Source organism: Halictus rubicundus, chromosome 4 (assembly GCF_050948215.1).
Source record: "Halictus rubicundus isolate RS-2024b chromosome 4, iyHalRubi1_principal, whole genome shotgun sequence".
Lineage (NCBI taxonomy): Eukaryota > Metazoa > Arthropoda > Insecta > Hymenoptera > Halictidae > Halictus > Halictus rubicundus.
Window position 1 is genome coordinate 12,866,918 of NC_135152.1, and position 17,570 is coordinate 12,884,487.

Genomic DNA, 17,570 nt, shown 5'->3' on the forward strand with positions numbered 1-17,570 from the left:
AGAGCGACACTCAAAAAATTCGAAACGTAATAACACAAAGGACCAAAGTAAAAAATAGAATACGTCTCCGGTTTCATTGGCGTTGTTAGACGAAAGTGTGCTCGCGTTAAACGAAATGACACAAGGACGCTGGGGATCATCAAGCGTTCGGAATTGTTGTAATATCGCAATAACTTCAAATCACTCGACGGGTGCTTGCTACAGATAGCAGAACAATGTTAACACTTTCTCCGGAAGCTTATCGTTAACAGTGTCGAAAGGAAATTCCTTCGTTCGAAAGAATCCGCATTCAGATACGAAATCATACCGGCAAAAATTTCTGCGATTTTCGTTTAATGAAAAGATTGTTAGATATTCATCTCGTAAGTGTTGCGCATTAAGAGGGGTGTAATAAAGGGTTGAAACGGAGGGCTGTAAATCTATACGCATTAAACGGTGCTGACTGCGAACAATCTAGTTGAGAGATGCAAATAGTATATATATATATATATATGTATTATATAATAAAAATATATAATATATAAATATATATATAGATACACTGCATTGTATATATATATTTATTGTTATATTTTATTCTATATATTATACTACTATTATATATATAAAAATAAATGTATATATATAATAAGAAGATATAATATATATATATATTATAACAGTAGATCGTGAAGTTGTTGACTCAAATATCAAATCAATTTACAAAAGCGTTTACGGTAGATCATAGTAAGAAACGATCGCGCACGTACGAAAAGGGGTCTCCAAAGTAAACTTTAATGGATCCAGTGATATTATACTTCATACGTTATGAACGAGCGTACTTTGCTACACTTTTTTTGTAAATATCTTACTGAGAATACAAAAATCTATATACATATACGTGTATACATACAAATATCGGCAATCTATCACGGTCTCGTGAACGTTCGAACGGTTGCGATCGGTTCAATTGCGCTTGATACGATTCGAACGGATCCGAATCGTACCGGGACTGATTTTCGTTGAATCATAGTCGAACCGAGTTACGTAAAGTCAAGCGAACTGAACCGAACGCAATTCGACGAAAATACTGATTAGTTTCTGTTCAGAATTACATTTTTGGTAATGATAAACATTGTTCCGACGGGACGCGGTTCATAAAATCGACGTTGGCGCCGCCACCGAACAAAACAGGCGAATGCACGCATTAAACATTCGATGACGGGAGTTCGTCGCGACAAATGAATTTGAATCCAGAGCCTAATCGTTTATTGCTCATCCGTATGTTTGCGAACGTACACGATCATGCTGATTTTTCTGAACAGTCCTTTGACGCGTTCTTTTTTGTTCTTCTTGGTCGATATAATAACATATAGTGCATATACCTCACTCGCAAGATTTCTATAAGGGTTATTATACATGCAAACGATTTGCGTGAACTGGTAGGGTCGATCGTCGTAAATGAGTAAACGGGCGCAGGAGAAAAATACGTACACGGATATCACCGTCTGAAGATTATTGTAACAGTTATCATAGACTTAGGTATGTGCGAATTCTAACGTAAATCTGGACTACAATTTCGAAGGGTTTATAGCGAACGTTTTCTATGACTTGTCTCCTCAGTTTCACCGTTGCAGAATACTCGATGTCAGTATACATATAGTCTTCCTCGATGCATTACGTTAACTTGAGCGTGGTCCGGTGAGAATGAAATCTTTTTAAGTTAACGTGGAACTTGAACATTCGACACGGTCGACATTCGCGCATGCCTACCGTAGACATACCGACGTAAGGTTCCCTATTCGTACTTAAAACTCCACAGCAACTTGATAAACGAACAGAAAATAATACGAAGAAAGCTGTCGGATCTTTGACGCTGCATCTAACGATGGCTGTGTTCGACAAATGCTTACATGTGTATATATATTATGTGTGTGTATATATATATATATACAATCTATATACACATGTATACGAATACGTATCACGTAAGAAGACACATGCGTTCAAGAAGCGTACATAAATGCACAGATACACACCGTGTATTAAGGTCTAATAATCCCACACTTATATAGCGAGTATTTAAGATGAAGAAAACAAAGAATTGTCCTTCGCGCATATTTATTCCCTTTCCATCCAACGAGAAGCGTATAATTACCACGATAATAACACGAGGTTCGGTGTTTGCGTACTACTTTCCATTATATCGTAGCATATCGCGCGTCATAGCCGGTGTGTCGGACTCATTCTGAAAATTTTTGGGCGGGAACGTTCGGGAGGATGGATTTATTTGAATTTAAAATAATTTCTCGCATTTGCTACGAACACATTTCGATCTCGACTCGCGGAAGCGATACTTCTCGCGAACCTCTTGAAATTGTGAAACAATTCGCGTTCGGCGGTTGGAGTCGCAAAAGTTTTCAGGGCGATTCCGCGGTGTAAACGTAAACGTTGTATTCGAGGTGGACGATTGTCATAGAAATGGTGCTATTTACGAACGATCAGCGATTTTGGGTACCACTGGAAGAACCACAGTTGTAAACGTACTCGAAGCAGGTTAATTCCTTCGTTACAGTCAGTTTTCGTTCGACTGCACAATATCAGGGTAACAAATTCGAGCGATTTACAAAGTGAACGAAAAAAGACGAGAAAAAAAAATATATAATCAGTTTACAAACGATTTTCCAATTTATCCGCATGATTCAAGGTATATAGCTTGCGAGAATAGATGATCTATCCGGCAGACGTTATCGACCGTTAAACGAAGAACAACTTCAGCTCGTAAGGTTTGTTTAACAATAAGAGACGCCGAGCCATCCTCTCTCCCGGTATTATGAAAATTGCAGATACCTTTATTTTACGTAGTGTTTACTACCACCGTCTATATTATTAAATAACAATTACCTATATCCTTAGTACATACATAAGTACATACATTACGATACTTCGCGAGGGCTGGCGAAGTATTCCGGATAGACGCGAATTTTCAAACGCGTTTAATTCTAAGCGGATACGAGAAGCGGACGCTACAAGATATATCTCTTCGGTATAACGATTCTAGCTTGGGGTACGTTGCGCTTGGCCGGTACCTCTGAGATGTTTAAAAGATATTGACAATATATATACATGTGATTGGCAGAAGGTCCCATCACAGTTTTGTAAACTACATCATATTTCTATAGGATTTACCAATCGGGGAACGAAGGAAGTACGAAGGACCGCGCGCGATCACAATCACAACGCGTATCGATTTTGATCGATCCAAGCAAACAAAAAACTTACGGTAAATCAGCAATTCAACTGCTAGAATTTAAATTTGACCGTTGCGATCTACTTTTGAATTTGGTCGTTGGCATTTATTTTTGAATTTTAATTTGACCGTTGGAAATTACATTTGAATTTGAATTTAACGGTTGGGATTTATTTTTTAATTTCAATTTGACCGGTGGAAATTACATTTGAATTTGTCGTAAGCCATTTCTTATGCGACTAGTTTGACTGCACTCTGGTTTACCAAATTGTTCGAAACAATTCGTAAGGACATTGAAATGGTTCGCGTGTGTTTGGCATTTTCCTCGTTCCTCCGCTTTAGTAATATCATCGTATTACCGAGAGAACAATTTATGTCCTTTTTCTTTCGTTGTTTTCTTCCCCCTTTCTCTCTCTAATATATTCGCGGTCCAGTGATACTGCATAGATACGTTTATTGAAACTTTCCAGAATGATACCGAATTATCAATTCAGTGCACTTCGATCGATTAATTGAACTCGTTCATGTTCATTTTCAACGTCTACTTAGGCCATGTTCGAAACCAGACCAGACTTCTATTTTATACCTGTATTTCACGGTCAGAATATTAGAATGATTATCTACTGCGCATTATTATGTATATGTACATTTCGGTTAATAGAGATAATATTTCATATTTCTATCGGAATTATTGACTACTGTACCCTGTAACTTGCGAACATGTTGCTTCTTGTTTCCCCCAACCGATGAAACTTCCTAATCAACAAACTATAATTTTCGTCTTATCGAACAGTACACTATATTTTATTTTTAATAGATCGTTTATCCTTTTTCTTCATGTTTTACAGGTTAAGGGTAAATCCCAGAACTGAAATGATCAAGGTATTGAGAAATAGACTGAAACAAATAAGTGTGCTTTTATGTTTCATTTATTAAACCATTTAATTTTAAAACATTTTCCAATGTCTTCAATTATAATAATCGAGATGCTTATATTCGTTTTATCATACGTTATGTAGGATTACCTATCACACTATATTATTTCAGTGCAGTTCACGTGTAACTTCGTTTATTCATAATATTTTCTGCAATTTAATATGCTTGTTATCGTAACTTTCGTTAATTTTGGAAGCAAGTCTTGGGTGAGGCACTGAAAAATGTTTCGGTAAAAACAATGCAAAAGCTTATTATATATACTGCGTTCGCTTGTCTATACTTTGTGTACAAACACACATATAAACTTTGTTGCTCACTCTTATAAAAGTTATTAGATAAATTCTTAGATGCTTTAAGAAATGATGTTGTACTGTAAGCGCTAAAAAAAGAAAAGTGTATGTATATAATACATAAACCATAAAGTTTTCACGAAAAATTATGTACACGTAATTATCAAAATACGGTAAGTATTTATTACAGTATGTATATTCAATAAGCAGTTCCGTATAAGACTTTTTTTTACAAAATTCCTTGTGCTAAAAAATGGAGCACAGGAACACTAACATACACTGATGCTCTCTACATTAGCATAAAATTATTTCATCTTTTTTCTTTCTTTGATAAACTTAACATTTCCTTAACAAATACTGTAGGCAAAATAATAGGTGCCATTCCGTGTGTATCAGCTCCAAATGAATCGCTTCAAGCAGCTGTAGAGATAACGTTGTTCCTACATATTACAGATTACGCGTTTATACGATCTGATGAACTAACGAAAACTGTAGAGTATATAAAATGAAATGTACTTACAAGATTAAACTTCATTTTTACATGTTTATACAATATTCAATGATCAAACTGTGCTTGCAACTTATTCGCGTCGTAGGTTTTCCAGTCGAGCCTGCAAATCAGCATCTGCATCAAGGTTCCCGGCATCATCGTTTCCAGTAGCTGCCGCAACTGGTTGCTTTGTGCCTGTTACATTTAGCGAACCCGATGCCTGTGGTAAACCAGACAACTGGTCTGTTACTTGTAGACCCAGTTCGTCGAGAACTTGTGATACAATGGCATCGCTAAACAGACAAAGCGAACCAGTTAAAAATTACCAATAATATCAAGGTTTCCAATTTCAGCGAGACAATTATTCCAACCAAGTCTACTTTACCTTTCTTCTTCGTCTCCCTCATCCTCCATTGCATCATCTATTGCGTCATTCATAATTTCTTCTTTCATATCCATTATTTCTGACTGCTTCTCAAACTCATGCAATATTTTCTGAATTTGAGGAAGATTTAGTTGCCTGCGGATAACAATAATTATGTCATAAGATACAACTCCTTTTTAAATGTTGGTCAAATGTTGAAAATAATATTGTTACTTGTTCATATTCTGCATTGCTCTAGTAACACCCTTCATTGCCTGTGCCATTGTATTCTGCGAGCGTAATGTCTGTATCTTCAACGAGACTGCTTGAATATTTGCTTTCATTAACATGAACTTCTTCACATAACGTCTAGTTCTCACGAGATCTTTCGCCATGATTTTTACAGCATCCTATGAAATAAGCAATTGTAACTGTTAAATAATATAGAAAACGGATTTCACAAAATTATACTGTGTTACCATTTGTCCATCTTTAGCCAGCTTCTTTATATCGGCTATAATTTTCTTCTCTTGCTGTTCCATTCTCATTCTTTCTCTATCAAGGTCTCTCATCGCCTTATTCAAGGCTCTCTGATTCTTTCTGAGCATCTCCTCGGGAGTAACTCGTTTTCCAAACAACCACTCCATGGCTCTGGATGAAGAATTGTCAGCAAATCTATTTACTACAAATAAAATAAACATATAAGACATTAAATAAAATATTGCTCAACTAGTATTAGTCCTGTTCCTACAAGAAATGCAGTAAAATCATTTTTTTATTTGGATTAGTATGCATATATGTATATATTAAAATTAAAGGCAAAGAACCAATTTCTTACTCTAAAGAAATAAATCAAATAATCTAAGATAAGCGATAATATTTTAATGACAATTTACAAATATTTGAAGAGCTGTAATGTATAATGTGCAATAATAAAAACAAACCTGAACTGTCGAAATGTTTTGTAGGTAATATTCGGAATAGCTGCTGAAAATAGTTTATTGTCTGTTGGAATTCACTTTCGTTGGATCACGATACTAATTTAACCAACACAATACGATCTTCGGAGGTTACGAACCGATGAGTCACAAGTCTAAGATGATTAAAAACGCTCTCACGTGTAATAATATATCGAGAATGATTTGGACATTTCTAAACTTTATCGAGGCGAGACGAAGCCTATAAACTATCTAATCGTGTACACACCCGAGAAATAATGTTATCGAATTATGAACAAATGAGTTCATGGTTAGGAGTGCGATTCAGATACTCAGTTGACTCCAGTCAACGTCAACTTGACAGATGCCGCAAGACATTTAAAATTAAATCCCCGTATTGACAATCCAAATTGTTAATAACTTCTATTGAATTAATTTGTTAGGAATTTTTTTAAAAAAACTTATCGACGATCACTTTAAAATCACAAAAACTGTTGGGGATACATTCTGTGAATGTTTATAAATACAGTATAAATAAACTTATATTTACTTTATTTCTATTTTCATTTTTAATACAGTACAAATGAAAATTTAAAGATAAAATTAAGCTGTTTTAAACGATATCCTGAAACGGTGTATTTAAACAAATTTATAAACTTGTTGCGTACGGTTGGCAAGTTTGCATTTTGCATCATATCAAAAAATAGGAGGTTGTGTTCACCTACATATGGTTTTATCGCTGTCACCCGAATCTGTGAGGGAAGACAGAGAAGAAATTCTCTGGTATTAATAAAGCAATCGAATTTATAAGTAAATCGAATAAAGAAGGAAAAGCAAGCAGATCATTTTCAAATATAAACTACTTACTTTAGACAATCGTTCTTATGTACGGCGTATTACACGCGTGGTCCAAGCTATCGGTACTCCGTGCGTTATGTGGTTACACTGTCGTAGTAAAAATTAAAACTTTGTTATAAAATTAAGTAGATTGTAAAAAAAAATATTAAAAATGAAGACGGCTTTTATGGTCGCTGAAAAACCTTCTTTGGCAGCTTCGCTCGCCAACATTTTAAGTAATGGGCGATGCACTACTAGAAAAGGTAGGTTACATTTCACGATAATCGGAGCAAGTTTCCAATTTAACTGTAGCTTTCAAAGATTCGTTTAGGAATAATACTAAACATTTAACATTCGATGTATTTCAGGTTTAAATGGATCATGTTCGGTACACGAATGGATAGGTCAATTTAGGTCCGAAACAGTGAACTTCAAAATGACATCAGTCTGTGGTCACATTATGAATTTGGATTTTATTGGAAAATACAATCACTGGGACAAAGTGGATCCTGTAAGAGAAAAATGTATTTAATTTAAATACCATTTAGAAAATTAACTTATTTATGTATTAATAGAGAACTGTTTTTTTACCTGTTTAAGGCAGAGTTATTTACGTGTCCAACCGAAAAGAAGGAGGCAGCTCCTAGATTGAAAATTCCTCATTTCCTTGCCAAGGAAGGATCTCACTGTGATTATTTAATATTATGGCTGGATTGTGACAAAGAAGGTGAAAATATCTGTTTTGAAGTTATCTCTGCAGTGCAACAGGGCACGAGTAGAAAATTGAATCCAAATGTAAGTCTTCTATTAACATTAATTAAATTTGATAATAATAATAATATACATTTTTTTAAATTTTTCGATTATTTTAGGACATTTGGCGAGCAAGATTTTCTGCTATCACAGAGAAAGATATTAAAGCTGCAATGGGCAACTTGATAAAGCCAAATGAAAACGAGGCTAAAAGTGTTGATGCCAGACAAGACTTAGATTTGCGAATTGGTTGCGCTTTCACAAGGTTCCAGACAAAATTTTTTCAGGTACAATTACAAGATATTAATTTAATGTATTTCTGAACGTAGATCACATTTATCTATTTCTTCCTTTCTTTAGGGAAAATATGGAGATCTAGATGTATCGCTCATTTCTTACGGCCCCTGTCAAACGCCAACGCTAGGATTTTGTGTACAGAGGCATGATGAAATTCAAACTTTCAAGCCTGACCCATACTGGGTCCCACAGGTATAATCACTTTGTCATTACATTACGATTGTTCGCTTCAGAATGTATTTCTTCTAAATCAACTTGAATATTCAGTATAAAGGAGATAAAATCCATTCAAGGTTACAGTAAAGTCTTCTGATGGTCAAGATATTGTCTTAAGTTGGAGTCGCGTGCGATCCTTTGACAAAGAAGTAGCAAATGTATTTCTCAGCCATATTAAGGAGTTTGAACAAGCAATGTAGGTATAAAACAGTTTGAAATTTTCATTATAAAATTAGCGGTGCAGTGGAATATTTACCGAGTTATATGTTACAGCGTCATAAGCGTGGATAGCGTGGAGAAAACAAAATCGCGTCCAATTGCGTTAAATACAGTAGAATTAATGAGGGTAGCGAGTTCAGGGTTGGGAATGGGCCCGCATCATGCTATGCAAATCGCGGAACGTCTCTACATACAAGGTTACATAAGTTACCCTCGAACGGAGACAACTGTGTACCCAGAGAATTTTGATTTAGTGTAAGTTACATAGAGCTACTTCAATTCCAATTATTTCTTAGATATTTTGTCGGTGTCAGTGAATATGAGAATGTTTGCATTTAGTGGAACGCTGAAGCAGCAACAGAATGCTTCAGACTGGGGGGATCAAGTTCGTAAAATCTTAGCGACCGGTATCAATAGGCCAAAGAAAGGACACAACGCTGGGGACCATCCTCCTATCACTCCGATGAAACACGCTTCCAGGAGCGAACTCGATGGGGATTTGTGGAGACTGTACGATTACATAACCCGACATTTTATTGCTACCGTAAATATTTCTAATTGTAATAGGCCGGGGTCACACGAACGTTGAAACAACAAACGTTGCAACCGTGTGTCTCCGGCCGTATTGGTACATTCGAATGCGGAGATATTAAACATTTCAAACCCTCTAGTTAGCTCCAGATTGTAAATATTTAAGCACCACAGCAAGATTCGAAATAGGGATGGAAACTTTTACCACAACTGGTCACAGTTTGTTGGATCCCGGTTACACCAGCATTCTCACCTGGCAGGCACTTGGTAGCAACGATACGTTGCCCAAGTTTATACCTGGTGAAAGAGTCAATATACAAGAGGTAAGTACGAGGAATTAATGTTGATCCTTTTGTAATAATTAGACTGCGGATCTTTGTGCAAAATAAAAATTTTTCTGCACAGATCTCGAGAAACAAGAGCTACATAAAAATTTCTTTCTTCTTTTAAGTATTTTAATAAGTTGAAACTAGTATACCAATAATCTCGAAGCTGATTTTTGTCAGATAAAATCTGCATTCTAGTAATAATTGTAATGAAAAATATTTGTGTAATAGACAAAGATGCTGGAATGTTACACACAACCGCCCGATTATTTGACGGAAGCCGAATTGATCTCCTTGATGGAGAAGCACGGGATAGGAACCGACGCTTCAATTCCAGTACATATAAATAACATATGTATGCGAAATTATGTGAACGTTACAGGCGGTAGAAAATTGATTCCTACGTCGTTAGGAATCGTGTTGGTCCACGGTTATCAAAAGGTACGAATTTCTGCAATTTATAAAAATCATAATTTCATGTCGATTCCTTTACATATCAGATAGACCCTGACTTGGTGTTGCCTACAATGAGATCAGCGGTCGAAGAACAATTGAATTTGATAGCTCAGGGACGAGCAGATTACTATGCTGTATTACAGCACACAGTAGAAATATTTAGACAAAAGTTCAAGTACTTTGTACACAATATAGAAGCGATGGACCAATTATTCGAAGTCTCGTTTTCACCGCTCTCTGCATCTGGAAAAGCTCACTCCAGGTAAGAAAGACGCGGTTCCAGTGATAAACAAAAATAAAATAAACATTGTTTATATAGGTGTGGAAAATGTCGACGTTACATGAAGTATATACAAACAAAGCCGTCGAGAATGCACTGCGTGCATTGCAACGAGACGTACAATCTTCCACAAAACGGAAACATTAGAATTTATAAGGAACTGAAATGTCCTTTGGACGATTTCGAATTGCTCTCCTGGTCCACCGGAGCCCGGGGAAAGAGCTACACTTTCTGTCCATATTGTTATAACAATCCGCCATTTAGGTAATTATTTTCTAATTAATTTAGGTAATTAGTAAAGGTGTGCGAGAACCCGACAATGTCGGGACGGATGTGTCGAGAATTTTATTCGGGATCAGAGCGGGTTCTCGAAAATTTCGGGATTCCCAAGAATTTTCGGGATTCTCGAAAATATTAGGGTTCTCAAATAAATCGGGAATCTTGATACATTCAAGAATCCCAAAATTTTTGAGAATCCGACCCGTCCCGACCATCAGGTTCTCACACACCTCTAGTAATTATTGATCAGGTTCAATATATGGTGTAAAATTCCAGGGATATGAAGAAAGGAATGAGCGGTTGTAATTCATGCACACATCCAACCTGCCCACACGGTATGAACTCGAACGGTTTGTCGAGTTGTCTCGAATGCGATTCGGGTATACTCGTGCTCGATCCTTCGGCTGCACCGAAATGGAAATTGGGCTGCAACCGTTGCGACGTTATTATTCATTTATTCGAAAATGCCCATAAAGTAATGGTCGACACCGATGTGTGCGACTGTGGCGCTCAGTTAGTCACTGTGGAATATAAACAGGTAAAGCAATCAATTTCAACTGCCACGTTAGAAGCTGAGAACTGCTTACATTCAAGGATGTGTTGCTATTGAGGGCAATGTGTAATGGATGCTCCTCATAAACAAACTTCGGAATATTCAGGATCTTTATATAAAGTGGTAGTGGATAGTAAACACAATTTGACACTAAATTATCAAACAACTGATTTATACTTGAAATAGGATTAGGCGTTATTGAGACTTCTATAGAATAAAGAAACATGAATTATTGTGCGAGATTAGGGCATGTATAATGTTAAGGACGTATGTATAATTTTTTTTTATTGCAGGAAAAAACTAAACTTCCCAACGAAGCGACAGAGATGAGTGGCTGCGTGTTTTGCACGCCAGCTTTTGTCTCTCTTGTTGAGAAACATAGGGCGATCGCTTCGAAACCAGTCACAACTCGCAGTCGCGGACACGCGAAAGGTCGCAGTCGGGGGAAACCTCGTCCTCCTAAAGATAAGATGGCTCAATTGGCAGCATACTTTGTATAATAATATGTAAACCAAGCAATGGACATAAACGTTCTTTTCTTATATTCCAACACGCTCGTCGGTAGGCGTAATCTCGAAAATAAACTTGAATATATTCGCTACCTTAACGACTTCTAAAATACCAGCTGCATTATGTGAACAGTAAACCATTACGATTTTGTGGTCTTAACAAACAACAAACAACAAAACATATTTTATTTTATGTACTTGTCGCGTTGAACAGTATTGCGCTAGGGCGCTAAGGTGGACATTGTAAAAATCGTATTATGAGACTTTAAAAAAAAAAATAATTTACACTAACACGTGCTTTTTGCCGGATTTTAATTGTGTGCAAATGAGAATCATGTATTCGATTAAAAAAAATGTTTGGAAGCCTAAAATTACCGATTACTAATCTCAAGTGTTTTTGAAGGCGTCCAAGAGATGGCACGTCTGCCGCCTTTACAAAATTTGAAGCATTTGAATTTGATTCGTGATTATTGGCAATGTATTCTATTCTTTCAAGAATTCGAGACCAGAATTTAATATATTCACTTGGGTACTTTCAAGTATAATTCAAGACTAATCAGGTACTATTATATTGAATCATGAGCATCTTCTTCTTTGAGTTAATCTTCCTACAAGTATCAAATGTTAAATATAATTAAATCGAGATTTTTAAATATCCATTAAAACTAGAAGTATACAGCAACTTGATATACCGTGAATTATCTTATCTATAATAGACATCACCCTTTATCATACTAGATGAATGGAGTGTTATGTTATTTCTTCATGATAAAATCTCCCTATGATAAAAGTATTCTACATATAGGTAGACTTCGGATTTTTATGCATAATGTAAATTTTCTGCATTACTTGTACGGTATTATTTCTTTTTTTAAATAATTTTGTACAGTTGGAAAGAATGCGCATAAATGCATAAAACTCGCAGTCTACACAAAGTTCCAGATCTCGTTATAGTACGTTTACAAAAAAAAGAAAAAAAGATGACCCGCTAGCGAAACTAATTAACATTAATAGAAACTCCGTGTTCGTTTCAATAAATTACAGAAACGAAAAGAAAAGTAATTAAAACTATGAAATGTCTATAGAAAACATGTGTACGCTGCTAGGCGTATATGTAACGGTTAGCTCACCGGTAAGTCGAACGAGTGACCGCCGTCAAATCGGTGCTCAATCAAGATAAAACGGGTTAAAAAGAAAAGCAGGATCGATCGGATCTCTATATACGGCAGGACACGATCTCGCGGTGTGTGCCGATCGCCGCGAGTCTATTACTGACGGCATATCGGTAGACGGAGAAAGTTGATTGGCTCGGGGCGGCGATCCCGCGACGGTGGTTGGCGGCCGAAGGGTGGGAGGGGCGTGGGTGCAAGGGAGAGGGCGAATCAGCTTGGCCGCGCACGTAGCCGCCGGGCTGTCAGTCGGTAAACGTAATCCGTGGCGCGCGGTTCAGTCGTTCGAAGCCAGCCGAAGGGTGAGATAGTGTGCGCGCGCGCGTGTTTGCCAGGATTCGCGAGGAGCTTCCGTGTGCAAGCTCATTGTCTGTCGGTGCTGGTTGACAGCTGTGTGGAAACACTTCTCGTTCGCCGAGGAGGAACGCGACCGTGTCCGACCGATTATAATGCGGTGAAGTGAGAGAAACGTATCGGTGTCCTGGGCGCGGCGACTCCGGCGGAAGGAAAAGAGCCTAGCAAGCTGGCCGGCATGTGCACCAAGCACACCGTTGCCGTCGTCCTCGCGATGTTCCTCTGCCGGATTTGCTCCGCCGAGGAGCAGTCCGGATCCTCGCACGGACCGGACCTCTGCAACGTCACCGCAGACGGGCGGGAATTCATTTGTCGAGGAGCTGGCTTCCTGTCCATCCTGGAACTCGATCCCGCCGTGCTCACCTCCGCCGTCAATCTTACCAAACTGTAAGTAACTCTGCCAGTTTGATCTAGATGCCCCCCCCCCCCCCCGATTGTACAAACGATGAATGGAAACGGCGCGTAAGGCCTTCGGCCCGGAGACCGTTTGTTTGATTGAATGGACGTGTGCACACTCATTCAGAACGAGGTGTCGGGTCGTCCTGTCCACTTGACGAACTCTTGCTCTCCTGTGTTCGTAGAAAGTTTTCTTTAGAGACGTCGATCTATCTTCGGCGACAGTTCGCGGATATTAGATTTCGAGAATGACCTCTCATTTTTCCTTTTTTATTATTGTTCTCTCGAATGTCCTTCTGCTGTGTAATTGCTATATTTATGACTCCATTGAGGAAGGTGTAGGATCCGAGGATGGAAGCGCGGGATTTTTGAATGGATACAATAGGAAGTAAAGTTCCGTATAATATCTACGGTAAATGATCGTATACTATGGGTTGTAAGTCGGGGGAGGTTGCACGTAATAATTGCAAGTCGCGCATTGCGATATTAATGCGAGCCTTGAATCACGTAGTATGTTTAATCCATTTACGATTCGTCCACCGGAATATTAATTCCAGTTACCGTTAATATAATTAATTGCTCGCGAATCGGCACGTGAGAGGTTCTGTAATTAGCGGTCACGTAATAACCGCTCCAAATAGCAGGTTAGAAAGTATCGTATTTGAGATGCATCGAAAGTTAATGACGCACGTTGTCTGTATCGCGCCCGTGTTCTCTCACCGTCACTGTAGTCAGTTTTCAAGCGGTTTAGTCATATGAAGGTCCTTCAAAGTACGATCATGAAGTATTTAAAAGGCTTGAAAGTCTTCGAGGCCTTCGGGTGCCTCGCCGTCACAGAATTTCTTCGCTAATAAGAATCTCGGCGACGACTTAACTTTGTCTTTATGGTCCTGCATTAATATTTCGTCGAAATATTGTGTCAGGCCGCGGGAGAAATATGAATACAAAATTAGACCACTGGACGCGAAGAACCGTGAACAGTTACTCCGCAATTAGAGTGTGAAATAGCACCGATATAAATTCGTATGTCGATCAAAGCGTTAAGTACTTTTTAATGACCGAGTGGCCATTCGTGGTCGCCAGGAGTCAATATAAATGGTCACTAGTGGTTATTAGTCACGAATTACGATACGGTCACCGACGGCCACTTTTATCGACGGTCGTTGTTCATTAGCCACAATCAATAACTAGTAGATACTAGTAGTTATGAGGAGTCATTGGTTGTTACTAGTAACAAAGTAGCTACCAGTATTCACTTTCCTATTACTGCTAATAGTCACTGTTGATTAACCAGGAATAATATAAATAGTTAGTAGTAGCTCAATAGTTGTTACTAGTTGCATACTACAAAGCAGCCGGTAGTCGTCACTTTCATATTACTGCTAGTAAGTCACTGTTGATTAATCAGGAATAATATGAATAGTTAGTAGTAACAACTCATTATAGTCACTAGTTGTTACTAGTAGCATACTACAAAGCAGCCAGTAGTAGTCACTTTCATATTACTGCTAGTAAGTCACTGTTGATTAATCAGGAATAATATAAATAGTTACTAGTAGTTCAATACAGTCGCTAGTTGTTATCAGTAGCATACTACAAAGAAGCTGGCAGTAGTCACTTTCATGTTATTGCTACTAGTCACTGTTGATTAATCGAGGTTAATATAAGTAGTTAATAGTAGTTCGAAATGGTCACTAGTCGTTACTAGTAATATATTAGAAACAAGCCAGCAGTAATCACTTTCATTTTATTGCTAGTAGTCACAGTTGATTAATCATGGCTAATACAAGTAGTTACTAGTAGTTCGAAATGATCACTAGTTGATACTAATAACGTTTCACGAAGTAGCTACCAGCGGCCTCTTTCTTTTGTATCGTTCGTGATCATTATTCATTAATCGTGGTTCATATAAGTAGTTACTAGTAGTTGTAAATGGTCACTAATTGTTATATTAAAAAGAAGCCAGAAGTAGTCACTTTCATTTTATTGGTAGTAGTCATAGGTTGATTAATCTTGGTCCATATAAGTAGTTACTAGCAGTTGTAAATAGTCACCAGTTGGCACTAGTAATATATGACGAAGTAGCTGCCAATAGTTACTTTAAATTTATTGCTGATAGGCACTATTAATTTTCCATACTTAATATAAGCAGTAGTAGTAGTAGTTACAAATGGGTCATAGTTGTCATTAGTGATGACAAAGTATTGTCACTGAAGTACATTCTTGTTTGATACTTAGTGGTTGTTGTTGAGCATTCATGGTTAAGCAGACAGTATTGGTTGTAAATGATTAGTAGTTGCTACTAAAATATCACAATGTGATCACGGCTGGTTGTTTATAGATAACATGAGTTATCGCTAGTGGTTGTAAAAAATGTTTATTGAATTGAATCACGAGCAGCCACTGGTGGTCGCCAACGATAATACGAGAATGGCCATTGGTGATCACAAACGTGAGAGGTCTATTTTCTTACTAATGAAAGCGTGACTGTTTGTTACTAGTAATCATAGATTTTATCGTTGGTGATCACTGATAATCGTCCACGGTCAAAATAGACTAACGGTCACCAGTCGCAAGCCATAAATGATAGCAATCCTAGGAAATTTCCAGCAAGACGGATTCATATCTTGAAATCGTTTGCTCCCACGACAGCCCGGGCTCGTATACGGTGTTATATTCTAAGCAATCCGTTGAACCAGTTTGTCGATGCGTGGGGGAGCAGTCGGTTTGACTTGCGTGTCACGTAGAAAACAACGTTCCCGGTATAACCGTAACGCCACGCCGTGAGCTTCTATCAGAAAGCATAGAGCAAAGAGAGCATATGCTGTCGCCGAAGGAATCTTCCGGCTGTCTCCCGAGGCTGCCGGGAAAAACGACCGCGAAACACACGAGACCGATTCAACTTTTTTCTGGCCTGGATTCCTTCCGAAAGTATTCCGCGCGAGACAGTTGCCCGTAGTTTTCGTAGCCGCGCGCTCGGAAACCAGCAGAGAGCTCTCCTCTCGTCGAACTTTTCTCGATGCATACTACTGCGTGCAAGCTATTCCCGTGGTCTTGTTTTCCTTTATTCTATCGCGTCTCGAACATCGTACATGGCATCGCGAGAAAAGAAAAAAAAAAGGAAAGCGTTCCAAAAGGAAAAGAAGATCCGAGTTCACGAGCGACGGCGATAAATTGAAATTACAATAAAATCGGCGTTACGACCCGATCCGGCGAACCTCGGGCTAAAATTGTAAAGGAAACTATAATTGTACGACCCGGTCGGCGGGACCACGATTTTCCAAGGAGCCCCGTAAATCGTGCTAAAGGAAGATTCCGATAACTTAGATCCTCGAGGCGGTTTTATTATTATTTTATCATTACCGTTGTAAATGTCTCCGGCACCGTCAAAATCGGAGATTTACGGGGCGATGATCGCTGCAAGGCTAGAGCATCTTTGAATATCGCTGTCGGGAGATTAAAGCGAAACACGAACGTTAAAATTGTTTATGCTCCATCCCACTTATCATTCGTTTCTGACGAATGCTCCTTATTTTTAAACAGGTGAAAATATACTAGCCTCGTTGAATGAAATAGTTGGGTCTTCCGCGTAGAATTGGAATTAAACGTGTTCGAATTTGTGAATGGGAACTTTAATTGTTGATCGTTTTATCATATCATTCGTGACGTGGCAGAAGATGCAAAAAGATAGGGAACGTTCGTGAAATCTGATAACTATGCGCGTTATGAGCCATACGCGCTGGTATTGCATCAAGACGCAGTAGTATTAGACTGTACGCTGTCAGACATGTAGATCAGCTTAGACTGCAACGTAGTCGACTAACAGTTTAGAAAATACGATACTTCTCACCACCAGAAAATTATAATTAAATATTACTCGACGAAGTGAACATCCTATATATACATATATATATACATATATATATACATATATATATATATATATATATATATATATATATATAACTTTGACCAGTCGAAAAAAGAACTACCTTATTTCTACGCTGTTCTCATTTTTACCAATATTTTATGCATACTATCCGAACAGAATATAGTTTCATCAGTTGCTGAATTAATTTAGAAGCAAAGTTTTCTTGGAAAAAGAGAACCGTGCCCCAGTTTCTTCGAGCAATATTCCAGTTACGATT

The 17,570-nt window shown here is 37.9% G+C and overlaps 3 protein-coding genes across 6 annotated transcripts in view; 2 read left to right on the plus strand and 1 right to left on the minus strand.

The window, feature by feature from the left end:
- Positions 1-3,371: 3,371 nt before the first annotated feature.
- Vps2 (vacuolar protein sorting 2) lies at positions 3,372-7,195 on the minus strand. Of its 3 annotated transcripts, XM_076786802.1 has the most exons (8): positions 6,254-6,978; positions 5,789-5,991; positions 5,544-5,719; positions 5,331-5,465; positions 4,976-5,238; positions 4,255-4,895; positions 3,934-4,126; positions 3,372-3,815 (listed from the first exon to the last, which is right to left on the minus strand). In XM_076786802.1, the coding sequence occupies exons 2-5, from the start codon at positions 5,954-5,956 to the stop codon at positions 5,037-5,039; spliced, it is 681 nt and encodes a 226-aa protein (XP_076642917.1). In that variant the 5' UTR covers positions 5,957-5,991; positions 6,254-6,978; the 3' UTR covers positions 3,372-3,815; positions 3,934-4,126; positions 4,255-4,895; positions 4,976-5,036. The 3 variants fall into 3 exon arrangements, with proteins under 3 accessions (XP_076642917.1, XP_076642918.1, XP_076642916.1); XM_076786803.1 differs by lacking the exons at positions 3,372-3,815; positions 3,934-4,126; positions 6,254-6,978 and adding an exon at positions 7,115-7,195 and having other exon boundaries at positions 4,142-4,895; XM_076786801.1 differs by lacking the exons at positions 3,372-3,815; positions 3,934-4,126 and having other exon boundaries at positions 4,142-4,895; positions 6,254-7,056.
- On the plus strand, positions 7,191-11,789 carry Top3beta (DNA topoisomerase 3-beta). The gene is made up of 14 exons (XM_076786800.1): positions 7,191-7,347; positions 7,453-7,595; positions 7,685-7,879; positions 7,957-8,124; positions 8,198-8,326; positions 8,428-8,546; positions 8,624-8,824; positions 8,909-9,113; positions 9,241-9,423; positions 9,658-9,867; positions 9,927-10,144; positions 10,202-10,426; positions 10,718-10,979; positions 11,288-11,789. Exons 1-14 carry the CDS (start codon positions 7,257-7,259, stop codon positions 11,492-11,494), a joined length of 2,556 nt encoding a protein of 851 aa, XP_076642915.1. The 5' UTR covers positions 7,191-7,256; the 3' UTR covers positions 11,495-11,789.
- Positions 11,790-12,936: 1,147 nt separating this feature from the next.
- Positions 12,937-17,570, plus strand: part of Rk (G-protein coupled receptor rickets) — a 38,434-nt gene continuing 33,800 nt past the window's right edge. For both annotated transcript variants that reach the window (XM_076786810.1, XM_076786811.1), the window contains exon 1: positions 12,937-13,413. In XM_076786810.1, coding sequence (XP_076642925.1) covers positions 13,205-13,413 — 209 coding nt within the window. In that variant the 5' untranslated portion in view covers positions 12,937-13,204. The remainder of the gene's footprint in view (positions 13,414-17,570) is intronic.